The sequence below is a fragment of the Sminthopsis crassicaudata genome, chromosome 6, assembly GCF_048593235.1.
Source record: "Sminthopsis crassicaudata isolate SCR6 chromosome 6, ASM4859323v1, whole genome shotgun sequence".
Taxonomy (NCBI): Eukaryota; Metazoa; Chordata; class Mammalia; order Dasyuromorphia; family Dasyuridae; genus Sminthopsis; species Sminthopsis crassicaudata.
Genome location: NC_133622.1, coordinates 53389642 through 53405702, shown reverse-complemented (window position 1 = coordinate 53405702; position 16061 = coordinate 53389642). Strand labels below are relative to the sequence as shown.

General features: G+C 33.9%; 1 protein-coding gene across 1 annotated transcript in view; it reads left to right on the top strand.

Moving 5' to 3' along the window:
- TMPRSS11D (transmembrane serine protease 11D) overlaps positions 1-15206 on the top strand; it is a 52258-nt gene extending 37052 nt beyond the window's left edge. Inside the window, exons 7-10 of the mRNA XM_074273017.1 lie at positions 1803-1980; positions 6323-6582; positions 8541-8683; positions 13918-15206. Of these exons, the coding sequence (XP_074129118.1) occupies positions 1803-1980; positions 6323-6582; positions 8541-8683; positions 13918-14079 (743 nt within the window). The 3' untranslated portion in view covers positions 14080-15206. The remainder of the gene's footprint in view (positions 1-1802; positions 1981-6322; positions 6583-8540; positions 8684-13917) is intronic.
- Positions 15207-16061: the final 855 nt, after the last annotated feature.

The following is a 16061-nucleotide window of genomic DNA, read 5'->3' as shown; positions in this document are numbered from 1 at the left end:
TCTCCATAGACCTCCTATCAATTTCCACATTTTTATCCCCAATATCATTATATGAAAACCAAACCTTTAGTGATAAACCTCCTTAGCTGTGCTAAGACACAAAGAATACCACCAAACTCATACTAAAAAGAAGCTTTTCCAGCTTTTGGCTGGTAAATCCAGATGGAAGATGACATTCTGCTGGAATAATCTTCAAGACTCCAGAGTCACTTTTACAATATAAATGGAGATTTTAATACATTAATATTTTAATGTTAATAATTATTAATATTAATTAATAAAATGGTAATATTTCAATAATAATTGAGCCATCTAGTTGGTACAGTAGATGGAGCATTAGTCGGAGTCAGGAAGGCTCAAGGATAAATCATAGCTATGTGACTCTGGGCAAGTAACACATACATATAATATTTTATATTAGATGTACATATATAATATATATCATGTTTTATATATACATAATATTATATATATTATATATAAATATATTATTTCTCTTTCCTTCTTGTTGCAGGACTGCCCTAACTCCAGAGACAGCTAGGTGATGCTATGGATAGGGCACTGGGCTGAATCAGGAAGTCCTCAAGTCAAATTCAGCCTCATATGCTATTATTTCTAGTACCTCATAATTCATACATCCAAGATTGATAGTTGTGTGATCCTGGGCAAGTCATTTAACCTCTGTCTCCCTCCCTTAGTTTCTTTAATTGTAAAATAATAATAATAATAATTATTATTATTATTATTATTATTATAGCACCTACCTTCTACAGTTGTAAGGGTCAAATGAGATAACATTTGTACAGGGCTTTGCATAGTGCCTGGCACATAATTGGCATTTAATATATGCTTGCTTCCTTCTTTCCTTCCACTTATTTAAGACTATCTCCAACACAACTGTTATTACACAATTCTTCATTCATAATGGGCTCCAAGCTACTCACACCTACCGCCCATTTCTCCATTGTCTTATGGATGAATTCCAACTTCAGGCCTTTGAAACCTGGAATTCCATGCTTTGCAAACATGTAATAGCACTAGAACACTAGAGCTTTGGTTTTAGTTTTGGTTTTGGTTTTTTTCTAATAAGCTTTCATTTTAGGAGGGATTTGGAGCCAATGGAAATACTACACTATTCCCTAAAAATAACATTGCATTCTCCTACTATAGTTTCTCTCAATAATGTATATACTGGTAGAAAAGCACAGCATAATCTTCACAATAAGCATTCTTCATCTAGTTGATTTTTCTTATTAGATTTTTTTGTTGTTGTTCAGTCATTTCAGCCATGTTTGACTCCTTGTGAACCCATGTAGGGTTTTTTTTAGTAAAAATACTAGAATGATTTGTGATTTTTTTTTTCTCTAGGTCATTTTTACAGATGAGTAACTGAGGCAAAGTTAAGTGACTTGCCTAGGATAACACAGCTATTAAGTTTTGAAGTTAGATTTGAACACAGAAAAATGAGTCTTCCTAGCTTCAGGTCTGGCATTGTATCAACTGTGCCAGTTAGCTATCCCATTGTGGATAGTTAGAGTGAAATCTAAATTAAATTCATATTAATTCCCGATCTTACTTTTTGACACCTATAATTCAAAGGTTCCCTCAAGAGACTTAATTTGACGGCCCACTGACTTTTACTTCTATAGTTACATGGAAGAACAGATAGAGCAAGATAGAGTCCTATAAAGTACTTTATCTATAACTATATCAATAATATTGATTTATCAATAATCAATAATAAATGATTTATTAATCTTCTGAAGATATTTCCTGAAGTTAATGATTCTTTTTTCTATCAGAATGTGGATCCCGCCCTGACCTCATGTCATTATCCTATGAAAGAATCATAGAAGGAACACAAGCCAAAGCGGGAGACTGGCCGTGGCAAGCAAGCCTTCAGCTCAACAATATTCACCACTGTGGAGCTATCCTCATTAGCAACACCTGGCTCCTGACTGCTGCTCACTGCTTTCGAAAGTGAGTTTATAACCAATAAGGTAGAAGTAAAGCAGCCATGACAAGGAACTGTGACTTAGGGTCCTCCATATGAGACTGAACGTACCAGAATTCAAGAAACTGAATGAAAACAGCCTCTTATTCCTAATGCTAGTTTTCCTTAGCATTTTATAGGATTGAAAACTAGGACTCAGCTTACTACAAAAAGTTACTGATCTCCACCAGACTAATGATATTGTTTCTGGGAGATTGTAAATTGAGTTAGTTCAGGGCTGAAAAAAGGGGTTGTGCTAAGATAATACTATGAACACAAGGAAAAGACTATGTTGTGTACCACAAAAACAAAATTAACCTAATAGATATAGATATAGATATAGATATAGATATAGATATAGATATAGATATAGATATAGATATAGATATAGATATAGATATAGATAGATATAGATAGATAGATATAAAGCTCTCTTGTATTGCCATTTAACTTTAGGACTCATCCTAAACTTGAGTGATATAGACCTAGCTAGGAGACCTAGATTTTAAAGGGAAAGTTTTCCACAGAGGTAGCAATGAGAGAGAAACAGAGACAGAGCAAAAATGGACAGAGACAGAGAGACAGACACATATAGGGAGTAGGTCTGGGAATAGTACAAATTTTGCGAAATTACAAAAATACAAATAGACCTGAAGATATTCTGAATTCCACTATATGTCTAGATTATATTGTGTGACAGTATTCCCCAACTTGTTGATTTGGTATTGAATTTGTACTCAGTCATATCTAGAGGGATGTTTCTCATTTGTGTCAGTGTTTTCTAGTGTTAGGTCCAAAGTTCTATGAGGAATAAGTGGGCAAGATCTTGCCAGGCTAGTTATCTATTAGAAAGAAGAAAAAACAGAAATGACCCCTATTAATCTCATTTATCCTTGTGAATCTGTAATTCAGAGCTGAAAATGTCATGTAAAACAGGCTTTTAGCACTTTCACATTTTCCATTATTGGTAAGAGAACTTCAATTTAAGATGCTCCTATATGATTAAGATGCTTAAGTCTAGAAACTGTAATCTTCATAGAAGCAATTACATTAAATAATCATACTGTGTCATCAAGTACCAAATTACATAGGATTCTATTTTTGAAGCTTTGGAACATTCTCTGAATCCTGTCTTCTGTTCACCTCTCTATCCCTGGAGCTAGTAAAATATCCTTTTTATAAACTTTGTTGTTGTTGTTGTTCAGTCATTCAGATATGTTTGATTCTTCATGACCTCATGGACCATTGCATAGGAGGCCCTTCTATCCTTCACTATCTCTCAAAGTCTGTCCAGGTTTATGTTTGTTTTTTCTGTATCACCATCCATCCATCTTATCCTATGCCATTCTCTTTTTCTTTTGCCCTTAATTTTTTTTTCAACATCAGGGTCTTTTCCAGAAAGTCTCATATTCTTATTTTTTAAGCTTCAGTTTCAATATGTGACCTTCTAGAGGTTAGTCTGAATTAATTTCCCCAAGTTATTTATTTTTTTAATGCAGATATATGCATGGGTAATTTTATAACATTGACAATTGCCAAACCTTTTGTTCTAATTTTCCCCTCCTCCCCCCCCCAGATGGCAGGTTGACCAATACATGTTCAATATGTTTAAGTATAAATTAAATACAATATATGTATACATGACCAAACAGTTGTTTTGCTGTACAAAAAGAATCAGATTTTAAAATAGTGTACAATTAGCCTGTGAAGGAAATCCAAAATGCAGGCAAACAAAATTAGAGGGATTTCCCCAAGTATTTCTTGATTTTATTTCCTTATAGTCCAAAGGACTCTCAAAAGTCTTCTCTAGCATAATTTGAAAGAGTCAATTGTGCAGTGCTCAACTTTTCTTTTAGTCCAACTTTCATTTTTAGTCACCTTTGTTTATTTTTAGTCGATTATGATTATATGGATCTCAACTCAGCTGAAAAGAATCCCATCATCTCCACTAGTCTTATTTTTAGCAATGCTTTCTGAGACCCACTTGAATTCATTCTCCAGAATATCTCACTCTAGATCTGTAACCATACCATAGTGTGATGTTAAGATACTAAGATCTTTCTTGTATATTTCTTTTGTGTATTTTTACCTCCTCTTTTTAACCTCTTCTGTTTTTGTTAAATTCCTACCATTTTTGTCTGTTATCACACCCATTTTGCATGTTCCCTTGATATCTCTAAATCTCTTGAAGAGATTCTCCATAAGCTACATTAAAAGACAAGGTACTAGATACTGAACTTACAACTTCGCCTGAATGTCTCCTGTGATTTGAGAATTCGCCAAAATGGGTCAGTTCAGAGTATGACCAGCCTTGTCATAAGATACATAGAAAGGAGCAGGTTCCTGGAAAGAAGATAAGGAGTCTGGAGGTTCTTTAGGAACCCACAATCCCCCTATAGCATTCCAGGCCAGTGCCCAATTGTAGGGAATAAAGTAAGTTGAGAAGATAAGAATGACAGACAATATGTGCTCATCCCCTCCCTGGGTCTAGGTCTCCAGCAATATTCTCATATCTTAGGTCCTAAACTTTCACAAGCTGATCCTGCTTTTGCCAAATATTTAATATCAGCATTTTTATTCTTCTTTTCAATCTATGCTACCTGTATTCCCCACTTTTGTTTTGAAAAATCTTTTTTCCCCTTTCTTCTTTCCCCTTCCACTTAATAAGTTGTCCATGCAATCAGGGACTTCATGGAGAGATGGAAAAAATTTATCACCACCACCAATATTTCCCTGATAAGGACAAAGACCTACAAAATAAAATAAATTTATGAAATAAAACAAAATAAAATTCATTTGAGAAATTGTAAAAAAAAAAAAAAAAAAAAAGAGGGGGGAACCACCCTAAAATTCTAAAAAGTGACCCATCCAAAATTATTTCTGGGATGAGAAAAATAACACACCAGGAATCCCTTAGGTTGCTCAATTGTTCATTATGCTCAACATCAGGTTGAAGTTACAAAATTTCCAGAAAAGTATCTAAAGAAAACCTCCGCCAATCATTAGGTTCACTTATGTATTATGAGTCGTTTTCTTCTAAGTGGCTTTACTATTTTTATGTTAAATTTTTATTAAACAGTACAAGATTCAGGGGACAAGGGGGCAGTGGAATAACCTCTGAGAGCTTTTCACTAATTTAACAAGGCCATGTTTTGTTTGGGTTTACCCAACAGAGCGACATTGTGGTATATAGTAGTAAAGTCAGGAAAACTGTTTAAGTCCTTGTTCTGGTACAACCTGGCATTACAACTCTGGGCAGATCAATAAACCTCTTTCTTCTGTCCTAGGCCATGTAACTCTGAAATCCACAACTCTCTTGAAGCAAGTTAAAACGTAATTGAAAAAATTTAATGAAATAAGTAAAATGTAATAAAACATAAATAATGTTAATATATGATTTTCTAATTGAATATGTGCCATTTGGGGCCAGTAGTCGCCCCCCCTCTTTTTTTTTTTTTTAAGAGTTTGATATCATTGTCAACTACTAACTGCATTAGTCGGGGAGTCCCTTCACCTAGTAGTTTCTTAGATCAAGAACATAACAGATCCAGCTACTATTCCTTACCAAGAAGTACTTAAGAGACAGTATGCCATAGTACAATGGTTCTTTACCTGAGATCTATAGATATAGATAGATTTCAAAGAATATGTGAAGTTAAATTAGGGAGAAAAATACATCTTTATTTCAATGCAAATGATTTCCTTCAAAATTCTATGTATTTTAGTTTGTGATTTAAAACAAATAAAGCCATTATTCTGACAAGAGACCCTTCTGAAAGAGTCCATGACAGAAAGTTAACCCTTGGTTTAGAAGTCAGAGCAATGGATTTGGAGTCAGGAAGGCCTTAGACACTTCTTCACTGTGTGACCCTGGACAAGTGATCATTTAAATCTAAATCTCCTCATCTATAAAATGTTGATGATAATATCACCTTCTGCAAAAGATTGCTGTGAAGATAAAATAAGGTATGTAAAGTCCTCACAAATCTTCAACTGGCTACATAAATGTGAATTACTTAGCTACCTGACATTGGATTTCACTATGATTTTAGTTGGAGATTATAGTTCCAAACATTTCTTCTAAAATCACTGAACTGCGCTTTCCTTGACAAGCAATTCTTTCTGGGAAGGAATTCCTTATAAGCTATCTAGTTCTGTTACATGATTATGAAATATATAGCAAGCAGTCTAAAATTATTGGGGAAAAATTGGGAAAAAATTCACATGCTCAGAAATTTGGAATGGGAGGTACTCTACAAACTCCACATTTTAGGTTTTTGATCCAAAAATATTTTATTGCATCTATTTCCATCTTTTTTCCCCCCTTAGTGTCCGTGACCCACGCCGATGGAGTATTAGCTTTGGATATTCCCTAAGTTCACCAGAAAAAAGAGCAAATGTGAAGAGGATTATAATACATCCTAATTATATATCACCAACTCATGAAAATGACATTGCACTGGTGGAGCTGAGTAATAGAGTCACCTTTACCAAGAGCATCCATCGAATCTGTCTCCCAGAGGCCAATCAGAGCATCCCTGTGGGGAGCAGTGTTTATGTGACAGGATGGGGATCCCATAGACTTGGTGGTGAGTATCTCAGGAGAAAATTGCCTTAATTTCATTTAATATTTAGGGCCCATACAGATATGGAAGAAGCTATTAAAGAAGCAATTTGACATATTAGAGAGAACAGTGGATTTAGAGACAAAAATAAAAAATAGAAATACTTCTTTAAATTTTCAGATTCTGGCTTACCTTTAAACAAATCATTACCTCTTTGGGCACTCCTTTCCTCATCTGTATAATGAGTGCTTTGGTCTAAGTGACCTCTAAGGTCCTTTCTATCCCCGAGTCCTATGTCATTATAATAGTTTGAATGCCAAATTCTCAAACTTAGAAACCTATGTCTGTCATAAAAATAAGTCTAGAATAATTAGTAAGATTCACATAGTATCATCTCAATTGATCCTCATAACAATCCTAGGAAGGAGGAATTAAAAGTATTAATAAACACATTTTAAAGAGGACTAGAAAACTGTGGCCATGAGGAAGTAAGTGACTTAGCCACAGTCACACAGCTAATAAATTTCAGAGATCATAGAATTCGATCTCAAGTGTCTCCTGATTGCAAAAACAACACTCCTTCCATTATATCCTGCTCTTGTTTCTTTAGCCCTGGGTTCTAGGAGGAAAATGCAGTAGCAGTTATGGAAACTATCAACAATTTGGAGATATGGGCAAAAGAGAAAGACGAAAGTAAACAAAGGAAGGGGAACTTCTCAGAGAGATCTTTTGGGGGAGAAATCTTCAATCATACCCACATATATCCTCAGGCTTTCTAGAAGCATCAAAGATCATTGTGCATGTATTTTATATAAATGAATTGAATACAAGAATACTGACATATTTTAAATGTCTTCCCTAATAAATATTTTGCAACTACTGTGTATATCTTACTTGTTTTAAGAAATAACATCATATATTCAAGTTTCATTGAATGGTGGTGGTAGGAATAGGAGGAGAAAGGAGAAGGAATGGTAGTAGGTAGGTAGGTAGATAGGTCGGTGGGTGGGTAGGGGGTGGTGGTAGTAGAGTAGAGGTAGTAATAGTAGTAGTAATAGCAGTAATAGTAATAAGTAGTAGTAATAGTAATAGGTAATAGTAGTAATAGGTAGTAGTAGTAAAAGCAGTAATAGTAATAGGTAATAGTAGTAATAAGCTATAATAGTAATAGTAATAGCAATAGTAGTAGTAGTAATAGTAAGCAGTAATAGTAGTAGCAATAGTTAGTAGCAATAATAGTAATAGTAGCAGTAGTAGCAATAGTTAGTAGTACTAGTAGTAGTAGTAATAGTAATAAGTAGTAGTAGTAGCAATAATAGTAATAGGTAGTAATTATAATAGTAAGCAGTAATAATAGTATTAATAGTAGTAGTAGCAGTAGTTAATAGTAGTAATAGTAATAGTAGTAGTAGCAATAGTAGTACTTATAGTAGTAATAGTAATAGGTAGTAGTAGTAATAGTAGTAATAAGAGTAGTAATAGTTATTATTAGTAGTAGTTAGTAGTAGTAATAGTAGTAGATAGTAGTCGTAGTTATAATAATTAGTAGTAATAGTAGTAGTAGTAATAGTAATAGGTAGTAGTAATAGTTATTATTAGTAGTAGTTAGTAGTAGTAATAGTAGTAGATAGTAGTCGTAGTTATAATAATTAGTAGTAATAGTAGTAGTAGTAATAGTAATAGGTAGTAGTAATAGTAATAGCAGTAATATTAATGATTAGTAGTAGTAGTAATAGTTATAGGGAGGGGAGGAGTAAGGGTAGCAGTAATAAATCTTCCATCCCATACTGTTGCCATTGAGAGACTGTGGAGACATCTTTTTCATATGAACGTCTTATCAGTGCCTTGCCTGTGATAATATCAAGAAGAGGATTTTTGCCAGAAAGTTCGAAAGTGTGCATTATTCAGTAAATCATGTTTGCAACTGTAGGGAATCCATTTTGTAAATTCGAAGTTCTCATCCTCTCCCTTGTAATCCATAGGTACAAGTGTAAATATTCTTGAGCAAGGTGGAGTTGAAATCTTGAGCAATGACGACTGTAATTCATTAGAACAATATAATGGATTGGTGAAACCCGGTATGATATGTGCTGGAAAACCTGGAGGTGGCATTGATGCTTGTCAGGTAGGTTCCTGAGTAACAAAATTATTTACATAGCAATACGTGGCACAGTATTAATGGAACAAATAAATTGCCCTGAAGTTATTCCTGTTCTCTAGAATATATGAGAGAAAGCAAATTGCTTTTACAGGTCTGTGCTACTATCCAATGGTTAGGTCACAGGAATATAAGAAATCAAGATGATATCATAATAATTGTGAAATAGTTTATGACTGGCATTTTATCATTTTCTTGATCTTTTAAAAATGGATGAATTTTGGAGTAATTAATAATAGTTTAATTTAAACGTGAAAATGTGTCTAAGAATAATTATTTAAATGACATAGATTTTCACAAAAATCAGTGATAAGATATGTAAACTCTTTCCCAAACTCCAGATGTACAAGTCTGACAGTGTATTGGTTGTTTCAAACTAGACATCCTCTAGGTACCTCAGATACCTAAACAGAGCTTATTATCTTTTCCCAACTTGCCAATTTCTGTCAAGGACATCCATCTGGGCTTCTTTCACTTTTGCCCCATATGCCCAGACAGTTGTCAAGCCTTGTGGTTTCTACCTCTATGACATCTCTGTCCCTCTTTCTCTGCTCACACACTCACTACTCTAAGTCAGATCCACCTTCCCTCTCATTTGGATTATTTCAGTAGCCTCCTATGAGTCTCCCAAGCTCGTCTCCCCTCTGCAATCCATCACACACATTTTTAAAGTTCAAGACTGACAACATCACCCATTTACTCCATAAATTCTAAAGAAGAAAAAAGATATAAAACTGCTGAGGGAATTAAACATATGGGACATAAACACAACAGAACCCAGAACATTTCTGGAGAAAGCACTTTCTTGTGCTGCTGGCTAGGAATGATGCTGTGATTACACATTACTCCAAATAAAAGTTTATCCAGTCAAGGACATCAAACTCAGAGAAGAATAACTAACACTCCTTGATGACTCTGCTGAGGCAAACTACAAACTCCATTAAAGTGTGGGCTCTTTTAGAGCAGGGAATGTTTGGTTTTTATCCATTCTTTGTGTCCCCAGCACTCAGCACAGAGCCTAGTATGGAGTATGGACTAGTACTAGTATGGACTTGATAAAGGCTGATTGCCTGACAGATTAGACCTGACACAAACAATTGAATGATCGATTGTCATCTTAGGGTATGTAACCAGAATGTTCCCATGGTTTTCCAGAGAACTATTAAAACTGATGAACACTAAACTCTTCTTGGGATTCCCAGAAAGCATATCTAGTCCTTATGAACTCATGGGGAAGTGAAGTTGTGGAATGGAAGACTTTGAGGATTCAACTAATGATTGGATAATTACTCACTGGTGAAGATATAAGATTCAGCATAGGAAGGAAGTTTTAGAAGGAAACTACTGCCCTGAAAATGGGACTCTGGAACATTGCTTAAATCATAAAAATGATGGGCTCTTGATGAAGGATGGCATGCATCTAATAAAGACTGATACATTTTATTGGAATATAGTAAATCTAATTAAGAAAATGGAGGATGGGGGAGAAAGCTGACCACAAAAATATGACAAACCTGGAACACAGAGGAAAAACAGGTACAATATTGGGGGAAATGGCAGAAGGAAGGACCAATAAATTATAATATCCGACAAATACAATATCTGCTATCTAAGAAAAGCAGGAGAAACTATAAATCCCAAAGCTTCAAGTATCTAAAGATTATTTTGAAAAATGATAATGATGATGAGAAGAAGAGGAGGAGGAGGAGGAAGAACAAAAAAAGAACAAGAAGTAAGAAGAACAAGAACATGAGGAAAAAAGAAGGGAAGAAGAGGGACACAGAGATGGAAATGACAAGACAATAAAGTTGACAATATCAAAGATGAAGGAAAAAATGAAGGTGATGGCAATGAAAAGAATGATAAGGACACCACCAATCTGCCTCTAGAAAGAACAGGAGGAGAAAAGCAAAACTTGTTTTACTTAAACAAAACAAAGTGCTTGTGATAATCTCAATCTTTTCCATAAAACAAAGCATTTTTACATAGCATTCTTCCAGGCTAGAGGCAACATAAAATCATGGGGAGAGAACCAGTTCTGATATGAAAAAGACCTGACTTCATCTCCCACCTTTGGCACACGCTGACCGTGTAAACCTGGCCAACTTCTCCATGGCTCATGTAAGGCAGTATGTTTTAGGACAGTTGCAGATCTATACTGGTAGAGGAGTTTTTACATTAAGAATTCTGTACACTGGAGACATGACAAGTCTAGACCTATATATGAACACATATATGTATACATATACATGTGCATATATGTGTCTGTGTATGTGTTATATATGTGTGTGTATGTATATATATATATATATATATATATATATATATATGTATGTATGTTCTTCTGACTCGAAATAGTGGAATACTACTGTCACCAAGGAATTAAAACTGAGGATGGCCCAAAGGACAGTATTGAGATCCTTGATGGTCATGAGCAGGCTAAAACATGTTATTAACCCAGAATTATGCAGAGGAAGTGATAGAAAGAATGTCACCAGATATGTATGACTGAAAAATGTTTACGCATGTTGTGGTAAGAGCAAATGCTCTGGTATCTCTGTAAAGAAGGGCCCAGGCACATTGAATGGGCTTTTTTATGGAGTATTTACAGGCAGACATAAACAAGAGCAATATGAGTTGAGTAGATATAGATTTTGCACCATTGGAAAGTATACCTGAATCAATGAAATCACAGAGTTCTGAAGAATGTACCAGAGGATGCATTTCACTGCTATAGACTTCAAGGAGTCTTCTTGCATGGAATATCTGCCTTTGGGTACAATTGCCAGTGTACTTGATCAAGCAAAGATCACAATTATAAGGCCCTTCAAGCTGACTATTACTATCAGAGCAGAAGTTATTAATGACGTCCACAGACACATTTCAGGGATTCTGTAAACTCAGATAAGGAAAATTATGTAAAATATATATACACATTAATATTTATTAAAGATTTATTAAACATTAAATGTAATTCATGTATTAGCTAAATTAGTAAACTTATAGTTTATTAAAATGATTATTAATCTTTAATATAATAATTAATGATTATATCTACAAATATTAGAAATATATAAATATTTAAATTAAATATATAAAATACTTTAGCATTATGGGTACTCTTCATTTTATTTTATGCATTTAAAAACATTTTTCTGAGAAGGGTTTCAGAGGTTTAACCAGAGTGCCAAAGAGATTTGTCCATGATGAAAAAAATAAAATTAAAAAAGGTTAAGCTCTTCCCATTACCATGAGATCCAGGTTCAGGATAGAATCATTGCCTGGGTCTCTTTGCCAGTGCACTTGATCAAGCAAGCAATCTCCTTAGTATCTTCTCCTGACCGTAGAGTTCTAGTCTTTTTTATGTCGTAATAGTGTCCTTGTTGGCTTCTAAACTAAGAATAGAAATTATTCTGTTTTATTTAACTCTGCCCTGTCAGATAACTTCTAGATTGCTGTTTATAGCTCTGGGCACCACAATTCAGTAAAAATATAGAAAAATAGATAGATGACCTAATATTAAAGATTACATCTTTTTTTTAAAAAGGCAAAGAAAAAAAGTATTTTTAAAAATATGATTAGGGAGAATTCTTAATCAAGCAAGGAATAAAAGTGATACAAAATAAAATTGATAATTTATATTACACAAAATGAAAAGACTACTAGAAAAGACTACTGCCAAAATTAATATATCCAGAGAATTTTCAGGTCATAATACTGTGATACATAAAATGCTTTAACATTTACAAGGCATTTAATATACATTTTCTCTTTTGATAATATTATGTACTCTATGCTAAAACCATCAATGTTGCATGTACTCTTTATTCCATCTCTCCTCCTTTTTTTTCAACTGATTGCCCTATCACCTCTGCCCTCTCTAATGTGTCTCTTCATATCTATTGGCTTCTTCCCTGCTATCTATAACCAAGCCCCCAAAATAACCAACCAACCAAGCTATCACTCTAGTTAACTATTATCCTATATTTTCTAATACCTATCTCAATTAAAGTCTTTGAAAAATCCATTTACACTTTTTCTCATTCTCATTTAAATACTTTTCATCTGGTTTCTGAACTCATTCAGTTGAAACTATTAGAATTATATAGAACTTCACTCTAATTCATAAATCACATACAGCAAATCTTCAGACCACTACAAACACAAAATATTCTTGAGAATTCAACAAATAAATTGAAGTGTGGCCCACAACTGCCTGGACACATTGATTGAAAAAATTTTCAAAGAATTTTAATATATTGCTATACCAATTCTTCAATCACCAAATTATAAAGAAAAGCTTTTAAAATTAGAGAGACTAAGCAAAAATGATTACACTCTGTTGGCACTGGTCAACATGTGTGTCATCTGTATTGTCCTGTCTGCTATAGAAAATCTTTTAAAGTAGAGGGAATCAGTAGAAACGATTACACCATGGTGGAATCAGCCTTTTACACCATTTTGTCCTGTCTATTACTGGAGTGGTCCCAAAGATCCTTTATTTGAGTCTACAGGTGACGAATTTAAATGGAAATATTCCCATTCAGTAACATAAAGCTGACATTTATTTACACAATAGTCTGCATAATATTAAATTAAATGGAATGATAGGAAATTAATATCTTTATACTATTTCTGAATTCCATTTTTTTTACAAAAAAATAAGAATAAGATGATAATCAATCAACAAGCATTTATCAAGGGGCTTACTATATGTGAGATGTTGTGCTCAGAATTGGATACACAAAGAGAAAGCAAAAACATTCCCCAAATTCAAAGAGCTTAGATTCTAATGAAGAAAACATGTACCCAAAGAAGATGGACAGAAGGTACATACAGAATAAATCCAAGGAAATCTGGGTGCTTCTGGCAAAAGACGATGTTTGAGCTGGATCTTAAAAGAAATCATAGATTTTGTGATGATTTTTAAACATGAAATAATAAAATAAAAGAATTGTACTAGATGACCTCTAAAGTCCCATCTAACTATGAGACTTGTACTGGAGAAATCAAAACCTTTCTTGCCTCTTCATTACATGTTAAGTTTCAACATTGTCAACATGAAATTATTTAAATCAGACTACAACATAAAAATCCTATACATGTTTTTTGATAATTCATTCTGTTAGTCATAAATGCCAGTTATTTGTGATTTAGAGTAAAATCATGATATTTAATTACAAATGTTGATTTTCTTTCAGGGAGATTCTGGTGGACCATTAGCGATGGCTGACTCGAGGCAGATCTGGTCGGTTTGGGGAATAGTGAGTTGGGGATATGAATGTGGCCTGCCAGACAAACCTGGAATCTACACTTATGTGCCCTTCTATCGTGACTGGATAACTCAACAGACTGGAATCTAGTATAATAACCTGCTTTCTCCTATAAATGTTGTATGCAGGGTGTGTCTGTCTGAAATGCCAAAGCCTTTTTCCCCACTCATTTTTGGTCACTACCTTAACATGGTGCTTTTATGAATTCATCAAATATTTTTACAAAATCTCTCTTCATTAAAATACTCCTTATGATAAATCCTTTCCTTTTAGGAAATGGATTTTTTTAACCCAAAATGTTGCTTTTGTAGGACTTTCTATTTTCTAAATTGATCAGATTGTATTGTCATTTCTACTTAGTCTTTCCATTTCTGTTTACCCAAGAAGACTCCAGTTCTTTCTATATAAGGAAAGTTCTGCAGTGTTGTGAAAACCATAGTGGAGGACCTTGGTTTAAATCCAACCTCTCCACCTGCTACCTGTGTGACCTTGAACATGTCAGCTAACTACTTGGAAGTTTGGCATTTTGTAAAAGAGAACATTCCAGGTCTAAATCTCAGGTCTTATACCTGCAACTTTATAAGTTTTCTGTTGCCCAAATCTAAAGCCTTTCTAAGTATTATTCAGATTAACCTTCATATCATTCCTTCATTTCCTACTGATTGATAGAACATAGTAGTAAATAGAAATTTGTTTCTGGAATTTACCAAATGTTACTTGAAAGTACTAATCCAAGGGTAATTGAATGCACTTATTTTTACAATATTTTATACCACAATAACCAAAGGAAATGAGTTTTAGTAACTACAAAAGTAATTTGATGTTTATTTTGGCACAATCATGTACTTTTCCAGCACTATTACTGTATCTTTCTTTTTTTTTCCATCTATCAAGTGTAAATAAAAATATATGACATTCCTCTGCCTTTCAAGAATTGAATGAAAGGTAGTAAAGCCCTGATCAATTTATGTACTTAAGCAATGGGTGCTCTGGTTAATTAATTCACTCTTCATCCTTTATAGGTACAATATGGTGAACATTATTTAAACTTTGAGAATTTTATAGTGTCTCTGTGGAACAATTAAGGCAATTATTTTCTTTACATAATTCTGTGAATATGTATTGTTTGTTATGAATATTTGAAAGTGCTGATCAATCAAAACTTTATTGTAAATATAATATACTTTGGATTCTAAAATTAAATGCGTCTCTCTCAAGTTCCGGTATGGATCACTAGCTACTTATTGGACATTTTGAATTAAATGGCATCTCAAACTCAATACGTGCAGAACAGAAATCAATAGCTTTCCCTCAAAATCCAGCTCTTTTCCATATTTCCTGATTTCTGTCAAGATTGAATCCTTCCAGTCACAAAGCTTCAAAACTGAAGTAATACTCTACTAATTCTTACTGACCTCACGTAGCCAACCAGTTGTCAACATCTTATCAATTTAACCTCCAATATCTTTTCTATTCATGTCCTTCTCTTCAATTACATGGCTTATAAGTGAAGGACCTGAAATCCTAATCATCCCATGCTTGGACTATCCCAATTCCCTCTTAATTGGTCTCATTGATTTCAAATTTCTCTCCTCTCTAATCTAGCTTCCATATATTTGTCAAAGTGGTATATTCCTAAAGTACAGATGTGGCTATGTCAATAAATAATAAACAAAAATAGCTCCCTAAGGTCTCTAGGATCAAATATAAACCACAGTGGCATTCACAACCTGTTCTCAATCTTATTTCAACATAATTTTTTCAGCACAGTTACACATTCCTGCCCTTCATTTACTCAGTAGTCCCACCAAACTAGACTTCTATCTCTCATATATCACACATGACATTCCATCTTTCATAAACCTACAAGACACAGGTTGTTTGCTCTCCAGTCCTAGAATGCTCTCCTTTCATCTCCATAACTAGAAATCCCTTGCTTCCTTCAAAGCTCAGGTGATATGACTCCTCCTACATGAACCCTTTCCCAATCTCTCCCCATCCTCAGCTATTATTGACTATCTACAAATTTACATCATATTTATTTTGTATATACATATATATGTACATATATA